General features: G+C 45.3%; 1 protein-coding gene across 1 annotated transcript in view; it reads left to right on the plus strand.

Moving 5' to 3' along the window:
• The window catches only part of Itsn1 (intersectin 1), a 157,874-nt gene that overhangs the window by 84,930 nt on the left and 54,099 nt on the right, over positions 1–18,845 (plus strand). Inside the window, exons 17-19 of the mRNA XM_051191893.1 lie at positions 9,844–9,971; positions 12,303–12,529; positions 14,360–14,481. Coding sequence (XP_051047850.1) covers positions 9,844–9,971; positions 12,303–12,529; positions 14,360–14,481 — 477 coding nt within the window. The remainder of the gene's footprint in view (positions 1–9,843; positions 9,972–12,302; positions 12,530–14,359; positions 14,482–18,845) is intronic.

Genomic DNA, 18,845 nt, shown 5'->3' on the forward strand with positions numbered 1-18,845 from the left:
GCTATTTAGCTTCAGATACTAAGAAAGAAAATTCCTTTACTACTAAAAGAGAATTTTCAGTTAGGAAGCATATTTGAGGTTTTTGTTGTTGTTGTTACCCTCAGGGTTGAGAGTCCATGCCAGAGCGTCTAGACGCCCAAGTTAAAATATCTGTGCAGTGCTTTCAGTGTTGGGTAATGAACTCTCAGCTGTACAATTCCAGGAAAGTGCTCCCCCTCAGGAGCACTGTTCAGCCAACCTCGTGTTTTTCTTCATGCTACCTTCATGTTTAGCTTGTGTGTGTGCGTGCGCATGCGTGTGTCTGTGTGTGCCATGTCGGTATTGGAGGTGCATCTGTGAGTTCCCTGTCCACAAGGGCAATAACAATGTCACATTTGCTCCCTGTGTAACTTACCACTGTGTTAAGCAAAAAGAATTTAACACTGAAACAATTTTACAGTGTCTTCATGAAGTCCCTGGAAATGTAAACCCTTGAGTATTAATCAGCCTCTACCAAACACAGAAAGAGCACAGCTTTTTGCCTCACATCTCTAGAAGTCTGATGTTAGGGAAGATGCTGTAGGCAAAGACTTTTGACAGATGCTCAGATCTGGGATGAAATGACATTGTCGGTCACTGCTGTGGCCCTTTCTAAAGAGAATGCCTGCAGGAGGGTTGAGTTGCCCCTGTGACTAATTAGTGTTTAACTGATGACGCCTGTGTCGTCAGAGGTTCTCAGCGGCTAATTTTAGCTTCCCCCCACACTGGCTCTTTCCCAAATATGCTTATTTTAAAATTATAACCTCTCTGCCTTTTTAATTCTTATTTTGGCTTTTTATTAGCTGTAAAGTTCATATGGCAAAGGCAAAATACAGCTATGTTGTTTGTAGCTTAACGTCTGCTTGCAGGGTCAGGTGAAATTGTTATATTGTCTGAGGTTTGTTTCTAGAATTCCTCTGGAACCTGTAGAAACCAAAATAGAAACATTAAAAACCCAACCCATTTGTGATTTTGTTGAGACCTCAGAGGGGCTGAGTTAGCATTCCCTTCTTTGTGGTCCCTGCTGCTCTCTGTTCACACCACACTGCGAGACCCACAAAGGCTCTCCCTGACTTTAGAGCACACGTTCCTTAGCAACCGTAATTCCTTGTAGGGATTAGACCAGGAGGGTCCTCGGCCTGACCCTAGTGTGTCTTTGAGCCCCTCAGTGCATCCCCAGCGTCTGTACAGATGGAGTGAGATTTGCTTCTGTCTTGCCCAGAGAGACACGCTATGCGGTGCCCCGTCATCCCTCACATCTAGCTCGCTGTGTGTGGGTCTGCCGTGTTCTCCACCTTCCTTTCTCCAAAGAGAGCCGGATAGCATGTTAGGCTTTCAGCAGGTAGACTGTGTTCGTGAAGGCTGTGCGTTCACAGGCAAAGAGACGAGCGGTTCACTGTCTGGGCTACCAACAAAGCTTTAGAGTGAGTTGCCCAGGACACTGAATCCTCATGACATCATTGGCTCACTGTGGTTCCTCACTCACTTGCCTCCATACATACTCACTCACACCTTGTTTGATTTTGTGTGCCCCAAGAGGGGATAATCAGACCCTGGTTTAGCACTGTGTGTAAGACAACACATTTGCAGGTATAAATGCATTAGTTTATGACAGAAGGAAAGACTAAGGATGTTTATAATTTCCCTGCTTTATAAACAGATACCATAATCACATAATTAATTTGTTCCTCTAGAATGTTTACTTCAGATTCATTCTTCCTCTGAGGATTCCTCCCGTTTTCTTTATTTTAGGAAGAATTACATATCCGTTCACTCTATCCTATAAGCAATGTAGAAATTCTCAAGTCTTTATAGTAAAGAGTGTCTTGCAGTAGGCAGGCCTTTGTTTCATATTGGAACCGGAGTATTATTAGGACTATGAAGCAATAGGTCAGTGATAAGAGCATTTGCATAGCATGCCTGAGGTCACAGGTTGAATCCCCATGCAAAATAAATGAATCTTTGGTAAATCAGTGTATTTAGAACATGTCCTCAGATGCTTGACCTTTACATTTTATTCTACTCTCTTGGAAATGCAGGTTCCGGCTTTGCTTTCACAAAAATCCCCTTCCTGTGCGTCTAAGTAGATGCCTTGCCAGTCTAGTGTTTATGTATTCCAGCAGCCATCCAGAGGTAGAGATGACTGACGTAGCCCAGTGGTAACATGAGCATGGCTGTGGCTCACCCTCTGATCCCACAGATCCCAAGGTGACCTTGGTTTCGCATCATCCCCAAGCCATAGACTTTGCTTTTGTTTATAAAGGGGAGTGGGGAAGGGTTAGAAGTGCAGCACCCTGACACCTCGGGGCTTCTGCGCCCGTGATCCCTGATTTTAACATGCCTAAAATTAGAAGTTTAATGGGAACTTTACAAATCAGCCTTTGGACAGGTGATGGGCAGATGAAGCATCATGTAGCCAGTACACTGCTACCCAGGGCAGTGTCTCTCTCTCTCTCTCTCTCTGTCTCTCTCTCTCTCTCTGTCTCTGTCTCTCTCTCTTTCTCTCAGTTTTTTGAGGCAGCGTCTGTCTGTGTAGTCCAGGTTGTTCTGGAACTTACTATGTGCACCTCTGACTCAGGAGTTGGAGTAAAGGTGTGTACCACCATGCCCAGCTGCCTTACTACTATTAATATCTTCATTCAGTGTCCAAAGTTATTCACCAGAAATATCTGTTTATAAAATGTATCTTATATACAAGAAACATCTCAAATTCATGCCCTTGACTTAACAGTTTTAAATTATTTAACCTATAACTTTCTTGTTATACCTCATTTTACAGGAAATCAAGTTTCAACTTTTTTAGACAAGCTGTTGTGGTGTCTAAAGGGCACATAGGGACATGCCTATAATTATTGGGGGGGGTGTCTTTAACTCATAGTGCTTAGAAATACAAAATTATAGTTCTGAAAAGTTTCGGATAACACTTCGCAGAAAGCCTCTCCGGGATGTCCCCTGTCTTTGGTAATGTTGATAGCTACTGAAATAGTTTTCCTTAGCACTGACAGTATAATTATATTCCAATATCTTAACCATAATGTTGAATAGTCACATAAAACATAGCTTATATTTTACAAAACTTTACTGTCTGCCGGGTACAAAGAGTCCACTACCCAGAGAGGTGAGGCTTTGTGTTTCCCATTCGGAAGTTGCGTCCTTGTTGGTCCTGTCCTGTCTTGTGGCTGTATCTGCTGGACGTTTAAACATTTGAGGGTTCCCTTCTTCCAGTCAGTGGCAGTGGAGGGGCTAGCTGTTCTCCTGGGCACACCATCCACTTAGACTTCTTCCCAAAGGTCTCCGTGCCCTCCCTACTCGGGTGCAGGACGGTGGGCATCTCCAGCCCTGTGCCTCAGGTAGTGTAACCAGGAAGAACTGCTAATATTAACGGTCGGGGACACTTGCTTTTCCCCTCCCAGCAAGTTGTGTGTGAGGAGGTGTGACGCTGAGTCACAAGCAGGACGAGGTATTGTAGTCTCTTTATACTAGACATTTTAGATCATTGAATTTACCAGTATAAAAATGTAAATGAGGGCCATTAGCTCTGTCTGTGAGTATCTTTGCAGCCAGTATGGGCGGGTTGCCACTGGTGTGTTATTACAAAAGTGTACAGAGTTTTATTTCTTAGTGAAGTATTTCTGAGTATTCAGGGAAGATCCAGAGCCAGGAATCATGCTCCCTCCTATCCTTAGGAAATTTATCTTCCTCCTTTAAGTGCAGAGTCATCTGCCTAGAAATAATAAAATCCTGTAACCGATTGCTTTTGACTATGGCAACTTCATCTGATTCCTTGACTACTCCCCAGATGTGGAAACAGACAGGCTAAATTATGTATTAGATTTTATGTCCACAGTAGGCGGATTTGGTTGGTTGAGGTTTTTTAAAGCTAAATGTAATAATGTAAGGTTGTAAAAATATTTAAGAAAATATTTAAGATAAAGGGACAAAGACGGTCTCCTGAAAAGTTTTTTCTGTACCCTCATTTGCCCAGCAGCTTGATGCTTTAGAGAGCATGCCGGAGTGGGTGGCTTGCTAGAGTAGGTGGCCCAGTCTACTGTAATGGCGTATTTCCTCGTGGGTGAAGCTGAGGCCATTGGTGTGGGAGGGGATTCAGATTTCCAGTCAGTTTTCTCTGTCTGGAAACAGCAGGGCATTGCAAGCTTCCTGGGGGAAGGCTCCTGGCTCTCTGTTCCTGTAGCACCTCCCATGCCGAATGCTTTTGGGGGTGGAATAGTACTTGCTGTTGCTGAGGGTTGACTGCAGTTTAGAAGGAATGTTTTGAGCATGTTTTTAAACATTAATGTAGACCTTCTTAGAATTTAGATAACAAATTGAAAATTCTTTCTTTATGCTCTTCATAAATACACCACATGAATTAACTTTATAATTTGGAGTTAAATGGAATGTCTGTTTCCTTAGCTGTATACATTTCTATGTCTTGAAATAATTTTTTCTTTTAGATTTTTTTTTTTAAGTTTCGGTATCTTCTGGGTTTTCAGGTTTATTAACTTGGTTTCTCTTTTTGTTTGTTTGTTTGTTTGTTTGTTTCATCACTTAATTGGGAAATATTATTGTCTTTTAAATCTCCAAAGAGGGCTAGGCCAGCAAGGTGGTTCAGTGAATAATAGAATTCAGTCCCTGGGATCCACATGATAGGGAGCAGAAAACCAGTGCCCAAGAGTTGTCCTCTGACCACCATATACAACATACACAATGGACTCACAGACAGACAGACATGTCTGTACGGGAATTCTCACCTTGCTGCCCAGATTAGTCTCCTATAAGATTAAATAATTCTAAAAAGCTAGATACGTAGATTAGCTGGTCTCTCAGCCTCTGTTACGGGTTCCCTTTCCTCCAATACGGGCATTTGTACAAAGTCATCTTTATGGAGAAAACCCTGTGCACATTATTTGGGCGACTATTCCATACTTTAACAGTAAGACCTAGTAAAGGAGAAGCTGTCTTAGTGGTCAGTGATTCTGCACCCATCGGCATCGCCATGGAATAGCCTTCTGTGAACTTGAAATTGAGCCATATCTGTCAATGGAAAAATAGCTGAGTCTTCGTGCATATTCAATTTGTCAAATACACTGCTTTTGAATTACTTTGGCAGCATGCCATAGGATGTCCAAAGATGTTTTATGACTCAAAAAAATCTTAATTATTCAAGGAAAATAAGTGAGTTTTTCTCATTTGGGCTGATTTTTATCTTTAATACAAGGTAAACCTTTGACAATTTTTAAATTATGATTTATAGCCTGTATTTGGTCAGAGACTGATAAATGCATTGAACCTTCTCTGTCCACGTACCCCAAATGTGCATGCAGTTTGACAGCACCCCCCCCCCCAGGGCCAAGGCTTTTTCTCTCAAGATGCATAGCTCTTTTCAGAATTCTGCTCATGTTACTGGTAATATAAACACCATTTTAGTCAACACATGCCTTAATCGTAGCACGTAGAAGGCAGAGGCAGAGGGATCTCGGAGTTTGGAGCCAGGTAGGGCTACATAGACCCTATCTCAAAAACAAACAATAACCGAGAGCCTATTTTTCAGCCATAAGTGTTGGCATGTGCCTGTTTTCTCAGACACTCGGCAGTTTGAGGCTGGAGGACACCTTAGCCCAGGAGGTCAGGGCTAGCCCTGCCAGTATAGGAAGTCATTTATCCTGTAATAAAATGTTTTAAAGCTCATAATTTTTATTTATATCCTTTATGTTTTATAATTTTATGACCGTCATTTAATTATTTGTGGTTCTGGAATTCATATTTAATTGCTTACTCATTAAGAAGGTGGAATAGGAACTAGGTGGAGTGGCATGCTCCCACCATTTGGGAGTTCAAGATCATCCCCAACTACATAGTGACTTTGAGGCCACATAAGACCCTGCCGCCACCCACCCCACCCCCAAAAAACCTGGAAATACAGCCACGTGGTAGGATGTTTGTGTAGCATGTACACGGCCGTGGTTCGATCCTCAACACCACGGGGGTGGGGGATATACTATACTAGAAGATAATGTTGTCTACTGTAAAACATTTCATGTCCTTGAATCAAACTAATTCAAGAAACACCATAAAGTTACACACTATCATAAGTGTTTTGTAGTGAGATATTCACCTTGTCCGCACCTGTGGCATAGGGATGGAGACAGGGCCGGACGTGACCTGGGGGAACTAAGGCTGAGGAGGGGGCTCGGAGAGCTCTCTTGCTTGCATCACGGGGACAGGAGAGCATCCCAAGGCATCCTTGGGACCAGGGAACTGCTGGTGTCCATCTGCCTATGTTGTGAGCTATTTCTCCCTGAATGAACATCTGTTCGGCCTATTTGTTTCTCCTGATCTTATTAAACATCAGTAGTGTTTAGCCGAAGATATGCAGTTGTAGTGACTAGTGTTAGAAAGAAGTTAATTTGAGAAAAAGCTACAAGGAAGGGCCTGCCTTGTCATTTCTTTTTCGCTCTGGAGTGGAGAAGTGTGCTAGGGGGCATGTTCATTTCATAAGACATTTTGAGGGTCGCTTCAGGAAGAACTGATAAATTGACAACTCAACTCCGTATCTGCTGCCTTAATTTCCCCCGAAAGAATGGAAAGGGAGTGTTGAAGTAACGGCATTGACTCCAGTGTCCTTGGCGGTGTTGAAAGGGGAGCCAGCCAGACCCCCGCCTGTGTTAAAGTACCCGGTGTTCCCCTCCGGCTTCATCATGGCGAGAAAGGACAGCCATCCACTACTCCTTAGTGCGAATTCTCGCTATGTACAAAAGTTAGCATAATAGAACAGTGTTTCTCAACCCGTGGGTCCCGACCCTTTCACAGAGGTCACCTAAGACATCCTACATATCAGATATTTACACTACGATTCCTAACAGCAGCAAAATCACAGTTACGAAGTAGCAACAACAGTAATTGTATGGTTGTTGTGGCTGGGGTCCCCACAACACGAGGAACTGCATTCAAGGGTCGCGGTGTTAGGATGGTTGACGGCCGCCGCCTTTGAATTAGGAATGCTCTACATTCATTGTCCTTTGCCATCCGAAACTTCCAAATCCAAACGGGGAAATGGCCAAACTGTCCGCCGAGCCTTCTCAGCTCGCCTCAGTTCCCTTCAAGTCCATCGAGTGTTTCAGCAGTCTTTGACTTGCGTGAAATGACTTGTAGGAACTCTACCGTTTTCCGGTTGGGGTCATGGGTCTCACAAGCCCCTTTCTGTTAACCTGTTTTGAAGTCTGTTGTTTTATGGCTCCTACAAGCCCCATGTTCTTGGAGGCACTGGAGGCTGCAACCCCTTTTTGATAGTTCTCAAGACAAGCCCAGCCTGAACCATGGTGCTTTGTCTTGAAAAGGAAATAAGATTCTGCATTTATGGTGTGTGGTGTGGGCCGATGCATTGAACTTGGTAACTAACACCGTTTCTAGCATGATTGTTTCCTGTTGGTTCTTTGTATCGCTTCTTGGTGCTTTTTTAATTTTGCCCCTTGCTAACACATCTCTAGCTGCTTTCATCTTTCTGGACTGGTTTGCTCACTAACTGGCTTCCAACCTCAACCTGATTCCTTGAGTTCAGTAGAGAAAGGAAATGTATGTCGTTCTTTGGGAAAATTAAATGTCTTAATTTGTGCACAGTATCTGTCAAATACATTGGGACATCATGGCTAGTGTCCATCCTGGGTTCACAATAAATTTAAAAAAAAATGTTTTTTAATGTTATCCTCGTAAGGTTAAATAATATAAGAATTCATTGATGTTTGGGTTTTTTTGAGACAGGGTTTCTCTGTGTGTCTCTGGCTGTCCCTGGAACTAGCTCTGTAGACCAGGCTGGCCTTGAACTCACAGAAACCTGCCTGCCTCTGCCTCCTGAGCACTGGGATTGAAGACATGTGCCACCATGCCTGGCAAGAACTTTTATTTTTAGATGCATAACTAGGGAATGAAAAGATACCTCAGTCAGTAAAGTACTTACCACATAAGCCTGAAGACACGCAAGCCCGAGGACCCAAGTTCAGTGCCCAGCACCCACATGGAAAGTTCAGTGGTATGGCCGCTCAGCCAGCTACAGTGAGACACTGTCTTAACACACAGGATAGACAGGGTTCCAGAGGGGTTGTTAGTCACTGCCCCTCCCCAGGAACCGGCACTCACAAGATGTCTCAAAACCCTTTGTATCAGCCCATTTCCAGACACCCGTTGCTCTCTTCCGGCCTCCGTGGGCGCCAGGCATGTACATGACGTTCAGACATTCGTGCAGGCCAAACACTCATACACATAAAGTAAAATTATTTAAAAACCACTTAACTTGATGTCACTTGAGTGACACTTAACTGGTGCGAGAGTGCTTAGGTGGCTTGATCTCTTCTGCTTGTCTTAGAAGTGCCAGCTCTAAATCAGTAACCGGCTCAGCCAGTTGTGTTACGAGGGATTATTGTTTTTCACTACAGATTACTGCAGAAGCCAGTGTGGCTGAGTTTACATAATGCTCTGAGGTTGTAGCACCCCGAGGCATTGCAGTTAGGAAGGTGATGAGAAATGGAACACCCCCCCCTCCCCGTGAGAGTTGACTCTTACATCACAACCTCACTTAGATTGGGACTCCATGATTACTTCCCAGAGCCCATTCTTGGATGCCCCTGTCCCAGCTGCCCTTATCCCTGCCGCTGTATCCCTTGGTCTGCTGCCTCCAGCCAAGCTCCTCCACACTTGTCCTGCCCAGTTCTCCCCACTGGACCCCCTTCCCTCCCGTCCCCGCTCTGCCTCGCCATCGCCCGTTACCTCTCTCTTAGTGGGGACTGAGCCCAGGGCCCCTGTGTATGCTAGGCAGATGCTGTGCTACCTAATCATACCCCAGCCTAACGTGGTTTTTCCCTATTTTCAAGTACTTCTCATCTTGAGTGCTTTATCACATTATTTGTTTGGTTTTCGCTAGGCTGGCAGGAAATTGTGGTTATTTCTTGGGGTTGCTATGACATGAGGAAATCAGATCCCAAGAGATCACTATCAGATTGTAATTTCTCACTTTGAAAGAAGCCGCTGCTTTGGTGTGGGGTAGTGGGCAGCTTCACGTGAGGATTTTGTGCGGATAGAGGCTCTCCAATAGATGTGATTTGAAGAGAAATAGCCCCCACAGTCTGTTGGGAGGTGAGGCTCACAGAGCAGAGAGCTCACAAATCCTCCAGTCTATGATAAGAAGGAGCTGGGGGTTTTGTTTTTGTTTGTTTCGTTGTTGGTGGTGGTTTTGATTTTTTGAGACAGGGTTTCTCTGTGTGGTACTGGCTGTCCTGGAACTCTGTAGACCAGGCTGGCCCGGAGAGAGCCACCTGCCTTTGCCTCCCAAGTGCCCTGGGGATTAAAGTATTTTTAACAGTGGTCATGTGGGAAGTGTCAAATCTTCTTTTCAAAGCTAGGGCAATTTGGTAAGGATTAGTTATCATAATAACTATAATTTTATTTGTAAATTGCCGTTTCATAAAATTAGCTGCCCTCCAGTAGCATTGAGCCCATTACAAACAGATCCTGGGAGTGGGAGTGGAGGAATGGGGGGGGGGGTATGGCTCGGTAGTAGAACATTTGCTTAGTATGTGCAAGGTCCCAGGTTCAATCCCCTACCCCAAAGGTAAGCATGCCTCATGGGGGTTGACCTAGCGGTTGTGGCCTGCTGGGATGTAATCTGGGACAAGGACAATGGGTCATGTCTGAGATGTAGTGATTTCCATTTCTAAGTGGAATTTGCCTTCTCCAGTGTCCAGGGCGTTGCCACTGTGAAACGCTGCATGCTGATCAATAGTTGGTGTGCGTCTGCTCAGGTCTTCTTCCATAAACTGTCCTGATCCCTCCTAGGAGCTGAGAGAGATACATAGCAAGCAGCAACTGCAGAAGCAGAAGTCCATCGAGGCAGAGCGGCTGAGGCAGAAAGAGCAGGAGCAGAAGAGCCTAGAGTTAGAAAAGCAAAAGGAAGAAGCTCAAAGGTGAGTCTGGGTGGGTGGGGGGCTGCGGACGACCGTCCCTGGAGGCACCGGGGTTGGTCACCATGCCAGAATAGGTGCCTTCATTCCTTGAGCGCGTGCGTGCGTGCGTGCGTGCGGGCAAGCAGACACGCGTACATAAATCTTTGCCTATGGAAGTAACCCTGAAGTTTTTCCGTTCCTTCCCAGGGCTCTCCCATGTAGATAATAGAAGTAGACAGGGAAAATTGGGACACTTGGTTGGTTAGTTCATTTGCATGCCAATGACCAAAATAGGTTCCAGTTCATAGCCCATTAATAACGGTGATAGTCAAAGAGCATGGTTTGAAAGCAAAGCCCCTGAGCTTGCTTGCCAGCCACACAGCTCCTCCAGCGGGACTAGGATTGTGTCTCTCAGGCTCCTTTCTCCTTTACTGCAACTGCAAATTAAACTTGAGCACAAAAGGCGAAGATTTGCCATCACCACTTAGGACACAAACATACTTTTGTCTGTTTCTGTTCAGATATTTGCGCTAGCTGTCTAGTATGTTTCCAAGTAAACGTTCTGTTGTAGAAATTTGTTACCTTTTAGTGTGTCGGAATTTGTTCATGGGTGTATGCTGTTGGAAATTCAGTTAACTTTTTGGAGTCCAGGGAATGACCAAATGTCCCAGGGAATTGCTACAGGTTATAAAGGGGGTTACTGGAGATACACTGGAAAGAGGTCGTCACTGGACATGGAGGTGACGGTGACATTACACGGTTCTCTCGGGCTGCCTTTGTTCTGAGCACAGAAGAGCCTGCTCTGTGTTTGTGGTTTTTTATTTTTAAGGTCAGGGAACTCATACCAGTTTATTAGACAGGGCACTTTTTTTATTTTGTTTTGTTTTTGTTTTCATTTAGAGCAGGACTCCTATGTGTTGATTAACTCGGCTTTTTTTCACCCCAACTTAACGTTACAGGGTTGGGTATTTTGTTTTTGTGTGTGCCTGTGCATTCATACAGATTTCTGTGAGCACGCATCTGTGGGGATTAGAGAATGCCTTGCAAAAGTAGGTTGTCTCCTACCATATAGGTTCTGCAGATCAAACTCAAGTCGTCAGACTTGGATCAAGTACCTGTATCAACCAGACCCCCAGTTGTCACAGTTAATAAAATGCTTTTACTAAGGCTACAACATGAGGCTGCACTCCTACAGAGTACAAACTAAAAACGTAATGCAGAAAATGCCATCCTGCAAAAATAATATGTAATACATGCTTTAACTGTGTAGGTTAATAGTACCCAGAACTTTACTTCATAAATCTCTTCTGTTTTCACCTCTAATCAGTGTACGTGGATGCTTTTCGGAGGTGGAGGGTACTGAGACAGGGTTTTTCTATGTAGTTGTAGAACTTAGTATGTCACTTACTTTTCTGCCCTCTAATAAATGCACTTAAATGCTTTTTGGGGGGGTGGGGGGGTGTTTGGGCTGGGCCTTGAGTCAGGGTTTCTCTATGTAGGCTGGCTGTCCTGGAAATCACTCCATAAACCAGGCTGACCTCAGATTCACAGAGATTCTCCTGCTTCTGCCTCTGGAGTACTGTGATTAAAGGTGTGCACCTCCACACCAGGCCTTTCTGTGGTTTTTAAAAGACATTTTATGTGTATTGTGTGGTTTTGTTTTTTTTTTTTTTGTTTGTTTGTTTTTGTTTTTTTTTTTTCCCTGAATGGGTCTCTGCACACTGCAGTACTCTCAGAGTCCAGGAGAGGGCACTGGAGCCTGTGGTTCTGGAGTCACAGATGGTTATAGCTGCCTTGTGACTGCTGGGACCCACACTCAAGTCCTCCCCAAGAACAAAAGCGCTTAACCAACCCCAGATGTCAGTTAATCTCGGCTTTGCCTTCAGGCTTGGAAGCAGCGTGTGCGCATATCCAGGTGGTGTCTCCTGCCGGGGGACTGACACAATCTCATGGTCACGTGCTCACTTGAGCCATGTCTGTTTGCAGTATGTTGGATATTTTCTGTTTCCATAAAGTTCATGTTCATCTGTGTTCTGTGATTTGTTTGGGGTCTTGGTTCTTATAGTTTAATTATCAGTTTCAGATTGAGATGCATTTCTCTCTTGGTCCTATAGCCACTTTGTGAAATACATCAGAAGTTTCTTTGTGTTGTTTTTAAATCATGTAATTTCATTTCGCTCAGTGAGAGAAGCTGCTTGCCTTGTGGATTCCGTTGTCTGTGTGAAGAGCAGCGTTCTCTTGGTGTTCAGCAGCCCCCTGACTAGAGGGGGCTTTTTGATGGAAAGCAGGGGAGGGGGCAGGACCGTTGAGTCAGAGCTGCTTCCTGCTGTAATCAAGCATCTTTGTTGGCAGACGAGTTCAGGGGAGGGACAGGCAATGGCTGGGGCATGTGCCGCAGGAGGAGCATCCGAGGCCTCGGGAACCCCACGAGGAGGACAAACTGAAAAGGGGAGACAGCGTCAGAAAGAAGGAGGGCGAAGAGAAAGCCAAGCCGGAAGTGCAAGACAAGCTGGGTCGGCTTTTCCATCCACACCAAGACCCAGCGAAGCCAGCTGTCCAAGCACCCTGGTCTGCCACAGGTACAGAAGGGGCAGAGGCTGCTCAGTGCTAGAGCTCTGAGTGACACGCCAGGCCCTGTCAGAGTCCCCTCCATTAGTGTGTGCCTGCATAACACAGTGCCGTGTCTCCCAGAGCCTCTGAGCAAGGTCTGGGTCTAATGGTGATCTGTCCTGAGTGCTGGGATTACAGGCAGGTGCCACCACGCCCTGCTTCTCATGTATGTTTCTCTGGATACTGTAGCTCTTTGCTCCCGAGGTGATATTCAGGAACCCTCTACAGACCTGATCCAAGTGGCCTGAATTCCATTATCAGACCCTGTTAGTATGTTTGTTACAAATGCTGAACTTGACCTATTTTGCAGAAAACACTGTTTCTCTAGTTTGCTATTTTCCCCTGAAATTGCTAAGCTGTGGCAACTTTTTTGTCTGCATTGGGTTTTGTGCCTTTTGAAAGTGTGAGTCTGGTTTTTTTACTCTTTCAATACAATTTTCCTCTTTAAAATAAATGACTGACTAAAGAAAGAAAAGGCTGGCCTAAACTTGTTTAGGGAAAGTTAATTAATAAACACTATCCCTGGGGCAGAAGAAATTGGCTTGGCAGTTAAGAGGGTGCTCTCCCCAGGTCCTGAGTTCAATTCCCAGCAACAACATGGTAGCTCACAACCATCTGTAGTGAGCTGTGGCGCCCTCTTCTGGCGTTTGGGTGTACATGCAGGCAGAACACAGTATACATAATAAATACATCTAAAATATATATATGTAGGTATATATATGTGTGTGTGTATATATATATATATACATATATATATATATATATATTAAAGGCTACCCCATAGATAATATTAGCTGCAAACTAAATTGTATTTTCAAAATCCTTACCACGTAGAGAAAGCAACAAATACCTTCACACCATCTCATAAACCATTGCCTGCTGCCTGACCACGTCTTGGGTGTGGTGCTAGGTCAGGAGCCTAGCTGGAAGAAGGGCCTGGACTGGGTGTGGACAAGGGTCAAGGGCAGAGTAAACGTCCTTTCTGGTGGGTTTTCTGTGGTCTGAAGAGGAATTCACATTCCTTCAACCCCAGGGGCCGCTGAAGTTTCCGTCCCCTCCTCCCAGTGTGAACTGAGGGTAGTTTTCCTTTGGGAATCTTTGCATCTCACACAGATGGAGACTCCAGAGATAATCAAATGCCTTGCTGCTTTTCAGCTAAGATGGGTGTCAAGTTACTTGTAGCTAGTGTGTAGAAAAGTTTAGAGGGCTCTGATTAACTGTTAACCAAAATCCAAGTGTTCCATGCCTGCATACATTTCCTCTCCCCCACCCCACCCCCGCCCCGTTTGATTTAAAATCTAAGTTATTTTCATTTGTGTTCACCCTGGGGTGTATTCGTTACCCAGAAGTGCAGAATACTGAGTTCCCTAGGGTCAGGGGCATTATGTAAGGCAGCACTGGGGTCACGTGATCTTGTTAAGTGCCCCCAAATGTCAGCCTTGGCCCGTGTTGATGTGGATAGCTGTGGCCCTCTCCCCCTTCCGCTGCAAGAAAGCTCTCCAGCAATCAGATCTACTGTCATCCCCCAGCAATCCCTGGGTGGGGAGCATAGCTTGTTGATGATTTACAGATGTGCATTGCTTGAGCCCGGGCCACGAGGCAGAGAGAGGCTTTCCTGGCTGCCTCGCTCACCACACACAGTTCTGGGAATTTGTTCACTGACGATGCTCAGTGCTCCTGTCGCATTCTGTCCCCCTTTAGCACCCAGCCCATGTTTCCGGAATCCCTTGAATGGGTGGGAATACTTACAATGTAATGTCAGCAATTCCTGTAATGTGTCCCCTCCTCTTCCTGAACAGAGAAAGGCCCGCTTACAATCTCTGCCCAGGAGAACGTAAAAGTGGTGTATTACCGAGCGTTGTACCCCTTTGAGTCCAGAAGTCACGATGAAATCACCATCCAGCCAGGAGATGTAGTCATGGTAAGAAAGATGGCAAAGATTGGCACCTGTGCTGTGATTGCACTTGTTATGCAATCAGGGTATCTCCAAGTGTGAGATCCAGGGGTACCGGGTTGAGGTCTCTGGAGCAGAAGCTCAGCCTGCCTGCCTTCCTTCTGATCAGAGTGGAAGTCTCATTTCAAAAGTGCGTCCTAGTAGCACTTTAAATCAGGCGTTCAGAGCAATGCTTGAATTGCACCCTTAGCATGGTGTCGTCAGGCCTAGCATTCATTGCCAAGTAGTGTAAAGCTAGACTACGCATACTTGCAGCCCTGAAGGTGTAGTCACTTCATTCCCAGCTGCTGCCAGTTGTGACTGGGTTTTGTTTTTTAAGTAATGAATCAAGTACAGAGAATCTGCATTATTATTCAGAAAATTGACAAAAGATGTTCAGTTTTGCTTTGTTGAAATTTATGCTCTTTGCGTATGTTAACAGCCCAATACAGTCTTAGAATTATAACATTATAAGAACTAACTTTAAGAAGGGAATAAAGCTCCGTGGTTGATCTAAATTATCTTCTAAATGTCAGCTTGAATTTCTTGATTCACTTACAAGTAACAGAAAGTTAAGACTTGAGACGTACGTGTTTTTCATACTAGGGTATGAAACAGTGGTCTGTGTTCTACTGAGAAACTATTGCTTTACTGGGGGAAGCTCCATTCCTTGCAGTTCCAACAATGGCACCGACTCCTTTTCCGGGAGTTGGCGAGCTAATCCCCGCTTTGATTGGACCAGTAGAATTTGAGTAGAATTTAGATGTTCAGCATTTCATTAAACATCTTTCCCCTTGCTTTTAACCCTTTGCTTTCCTGGTGGAGGTTAAAAGGGAAAGGGTAAGTGCCCCCCGTCAGGAAGTCTGCCCCTCGCTCTTGTCTTGTTCTTTAAGTGGCTTTAATTCTGTGTAAGTGAGCAGGTCTTTGGATGTCGTGGCAATGAAAACATGTCGGGATTCATACTGTAGGGTTTGTGTGCTAGCTTCTGTTTGCTGGACTCAAGCTGCAGGCTCCATACGCCTCAAGGTTCCACCCAGCGCCAGGAATCCCAGGTAGATAAAACTTAAAATCAAACATTTGGAGCTTTTGCTTCTAAAAGAGAAGAGGAGAACGATTCCCTGGTTTACAAAACTGTTGCCTCCTTCCTGACTTCCCCGTCACAGGGTCCCATGGCGCTCAGGCTGGCTTCAAACTGTGGAGAAGCGTGAGCGGGAAGGTTGTAGACACTGACAAGCTATTGCCAATCTCTTGCCGTTGTGTAATCCAAAGCTCACTTGTTTTCGTCAGCATTTTAACCGTCAGTCATTCACGATTCCCTTTGGGTGGCTGGCGGAGGCCCTTTAGCGTGCCTTGTCTTTCGAATCTCTTTGCTTTGAGACGGGTTTGTTCTCAAACCACTTCTCCATTGTTTGACATTTGATGTGCTGTCTTATTTGTTGTCAGATTCTGGAGGTTTGATTATATAAATAGATACAAGAGGATGCCTGCCATTCGATATGTAAACCCTTTTGGGAAAAGGCATGAGAAACAGATGAACCCAGTCTGTGATGTAGTCCCCCGTGACTGTCCAGTAGCCTAGCAACCCAGAGAGGAAAGGAACCCATGTGTGTTCCCGGTTCCTCCCTCGTGGCTGAGGCTTAGGGCGGTAGCAGTAACGGCCTCTTTCTTGATGGAGGTCGCCATCACTAGTGTGTGTGTATGTGTGTGAGAAGTCCGATGTCTGTTGTGCGTTGCCCACACATGGATAAGCAATGAGAGGAGCTTCACTCACTGCCATTTATTGGTTAAGATTTCATCTGAGGAAGGAACACCAGCTGGTACCAAGATGGGAGTAGCATCAGGTGTGTCAGGATTGCTTGAGGATTTTCAAAAAAGTAACTGTGCTGTCAGGATGGCTTAGTGCGTAAAGGAGCCGGCCAGGCCGTAAGCCTGGCCCTGACCTGTGTGACCCTTGTAACCATGGAAATGTGGAAGGAGAGGATCAGCTCCACAGGTCACCCTCTAACTCACATGCCCTCTTCATTCCTGCCCCTGTGTACCAGATTCAGAAATACATTCCTTCCCTCCCTCCCTGTCCCTTTTTCTCTCCCTCTCTCCTTCCCTCTCTCTCTTTCCCTCTCTTCCTCCCTCCCTCTCTGTCTGTCTGTGTTTTAACCACAGTGCCTTAGCCCCTAGACACTCTGGTAACTTTAATCCAAATGCACACTTCAGGGTTCTCCCAGTTGCTTTCTTCTTGAGTTTGAGGAACCCTGTGATCTAGCCCCATCCCTACTAATCCTAAACCGTTTCTAGAAAACAATCCAAAGTCCAAGAGCTTCTTTCACAGTTACCGGCTACCTAGTCACTTTGTGCTGAAACTGCCCCTTGCCTCGTCCTCCTCCCCAGCTCTGGAATTGTAGGCATGCGCCTCCGTTCCTTGCTTTTACGTGGATCCTGGGGACCCGCACTTGGGTACTTATGCCTGTGTGGCAAGAGTTTGCATTCTTTTTCTACTTGTGGAGAAAAAAAAAAATCATTTTCTCCCACCTTTGGATTTCCAAAATCTAACACCGGAGCCCAGCTCACGTCACAGTTGTTTTGAGCATCACTGAGAGACTAGTATAAGCATGCAGTGACAGCCATGGGCCAGAGCTGACAAATTATTGCTTCAAGTAAAGTTTTACTGGGATGTAGCCAGGCATTTGCATGTTGTCTACAGCCTCTTGTGTGCTACCACAGCAGGCTTACTTAGTTGTATAAAGGAAGAATACCCTGTCCTCAAGACATTTGACTGGCTAGAGATGGCTCAGTGGTTAAGAGCACTGACTGCTCTCCCAGAGGACCCAGGTTCAGTTCCCAGCACCGCATGGTGGCTCACAACTGTCTGTAACTCCAGTTCCAGGGGACCTAACAGCTTAATACCAATGCACATAAAATAAACTTAAATAAATTATATAGGAAAAAAAGAAGAGACATTTGATATCCTTGTACAAACAGGCAAGATGTTCATGCACAAAATTTAAAATGATAACGATAAAGCTAGAAATAGAGCCACTGTATGATTGTCTATATCATCCCTGGACATACATACACAGGACATATATACACAGGACTGGCTGTATGATTGTCTATACCAACCCTGGACATAATATACACTGGACTGACTGTATGATCAGCTCTACCATCCCTGGACATATGTGCACATACTCTGCCCTGCTCCACAGAGATGCTCAGGTCATCCATGTTTATTGCTGTACTACTCAGGAGAGCCATGGGATAAACCTAGATGTCCATCAGCTGATGACTGGATATGAAAATGTGGGGCATATGAACAATGGAGTTAGGAAGATCATAGTTAAACAGGTAGGACCGAGAAAAGTTATGTTGAGTAAGGCAGCCCAGGCACAGGAGGTCATGCGCCCTCTTGCGTGTGTGGGTCCTACCTTGGAACCTTTAGCTTTGTCTGTTTAACTTGGAGTAGCTGGAGAACCCAGGAAGCATCCCCGGGATAGAGGATGCCTTGAGGGAGGGGCTAGTAGGATGTGGGTGATATGAAGTATTGTTTGGGGAGTGTGGGGGCTGCTGGTGGTAGAAAGGTTAAATCGGGGATGGGGTAGTAGGCTGGGGAAGATTGCGGAGGGGACGGAAGGGGTAGCAAGTAGAATCTGGGGTCTGTGTCAATTCCAAAGTATTCTATCAGAATTATTCTCAAAGAAACTGGGATTAACAGGATGGACCTGGCTAGATAAATTATGTTAGGATTAAATTTGTTCATTAAGTAGAAGGAGACCCCCCCCCCCCCAGAGAAGCCACCACTGGGTGAGTTGGCCACGTTACAGAGTCTGTGTACTTAAACTCTTGGTCTGTCTTAGTCTTACGTTTTTCCAAAATTGGATTGGCATTTTGGGCAAAGTTTTCCAAATCTAAGAGGAAATATCTCTTGTTCTCATGTTGATCCTTCTGATTTTTTCCAAGTGGCTAAGTGTTAAGAATGAATTCCTGCTGCATCCTCTGGACCTTACTGTAGTCATTAAAATAAGCCGATCTATGAGAGTAAGTTGAGGGTCCTGAGGCTGTGTGGTTGTTGACGGCAGTTGAGTTTTCTCGGTTGAAAGTGGTCTGTGCTGATTTCATTATTGCCATGGAGAGGGGCCTCTTGTTGGTGAAGGTGAACCTGAGCTCGGGGTTCCTCTAACTCCTGAGGATGCTTAGAGGAGCAGCAATCGGTTCCTGCCCTTGCTGGTGGCAGACTGGGTGTGGTTTCTTAGTTGGATCTGGGCTAGAACTTTCCTTGGGGTCGGACATTGCCTCTGGGCTTCTGATCTCCTTCTTATGGCCACCCAAGGCTTGGTAAGCAGACGATGGCAGTAGAC

Source organism: Phodopus roborovskii, unplaced genomic scaffold (assembly GCF_943737965.1).
Source record: "Phodopus roborovskii unplaced genomic scaffold, PHOROB, whole genome shotgun sequence".
Classification (NCBI taxonomy): Eukaryota; Metazoa; Chordata; class Mammalia; order Rodentia; family Cricetidae; genus Phodopus; species Phodopus roborovskii.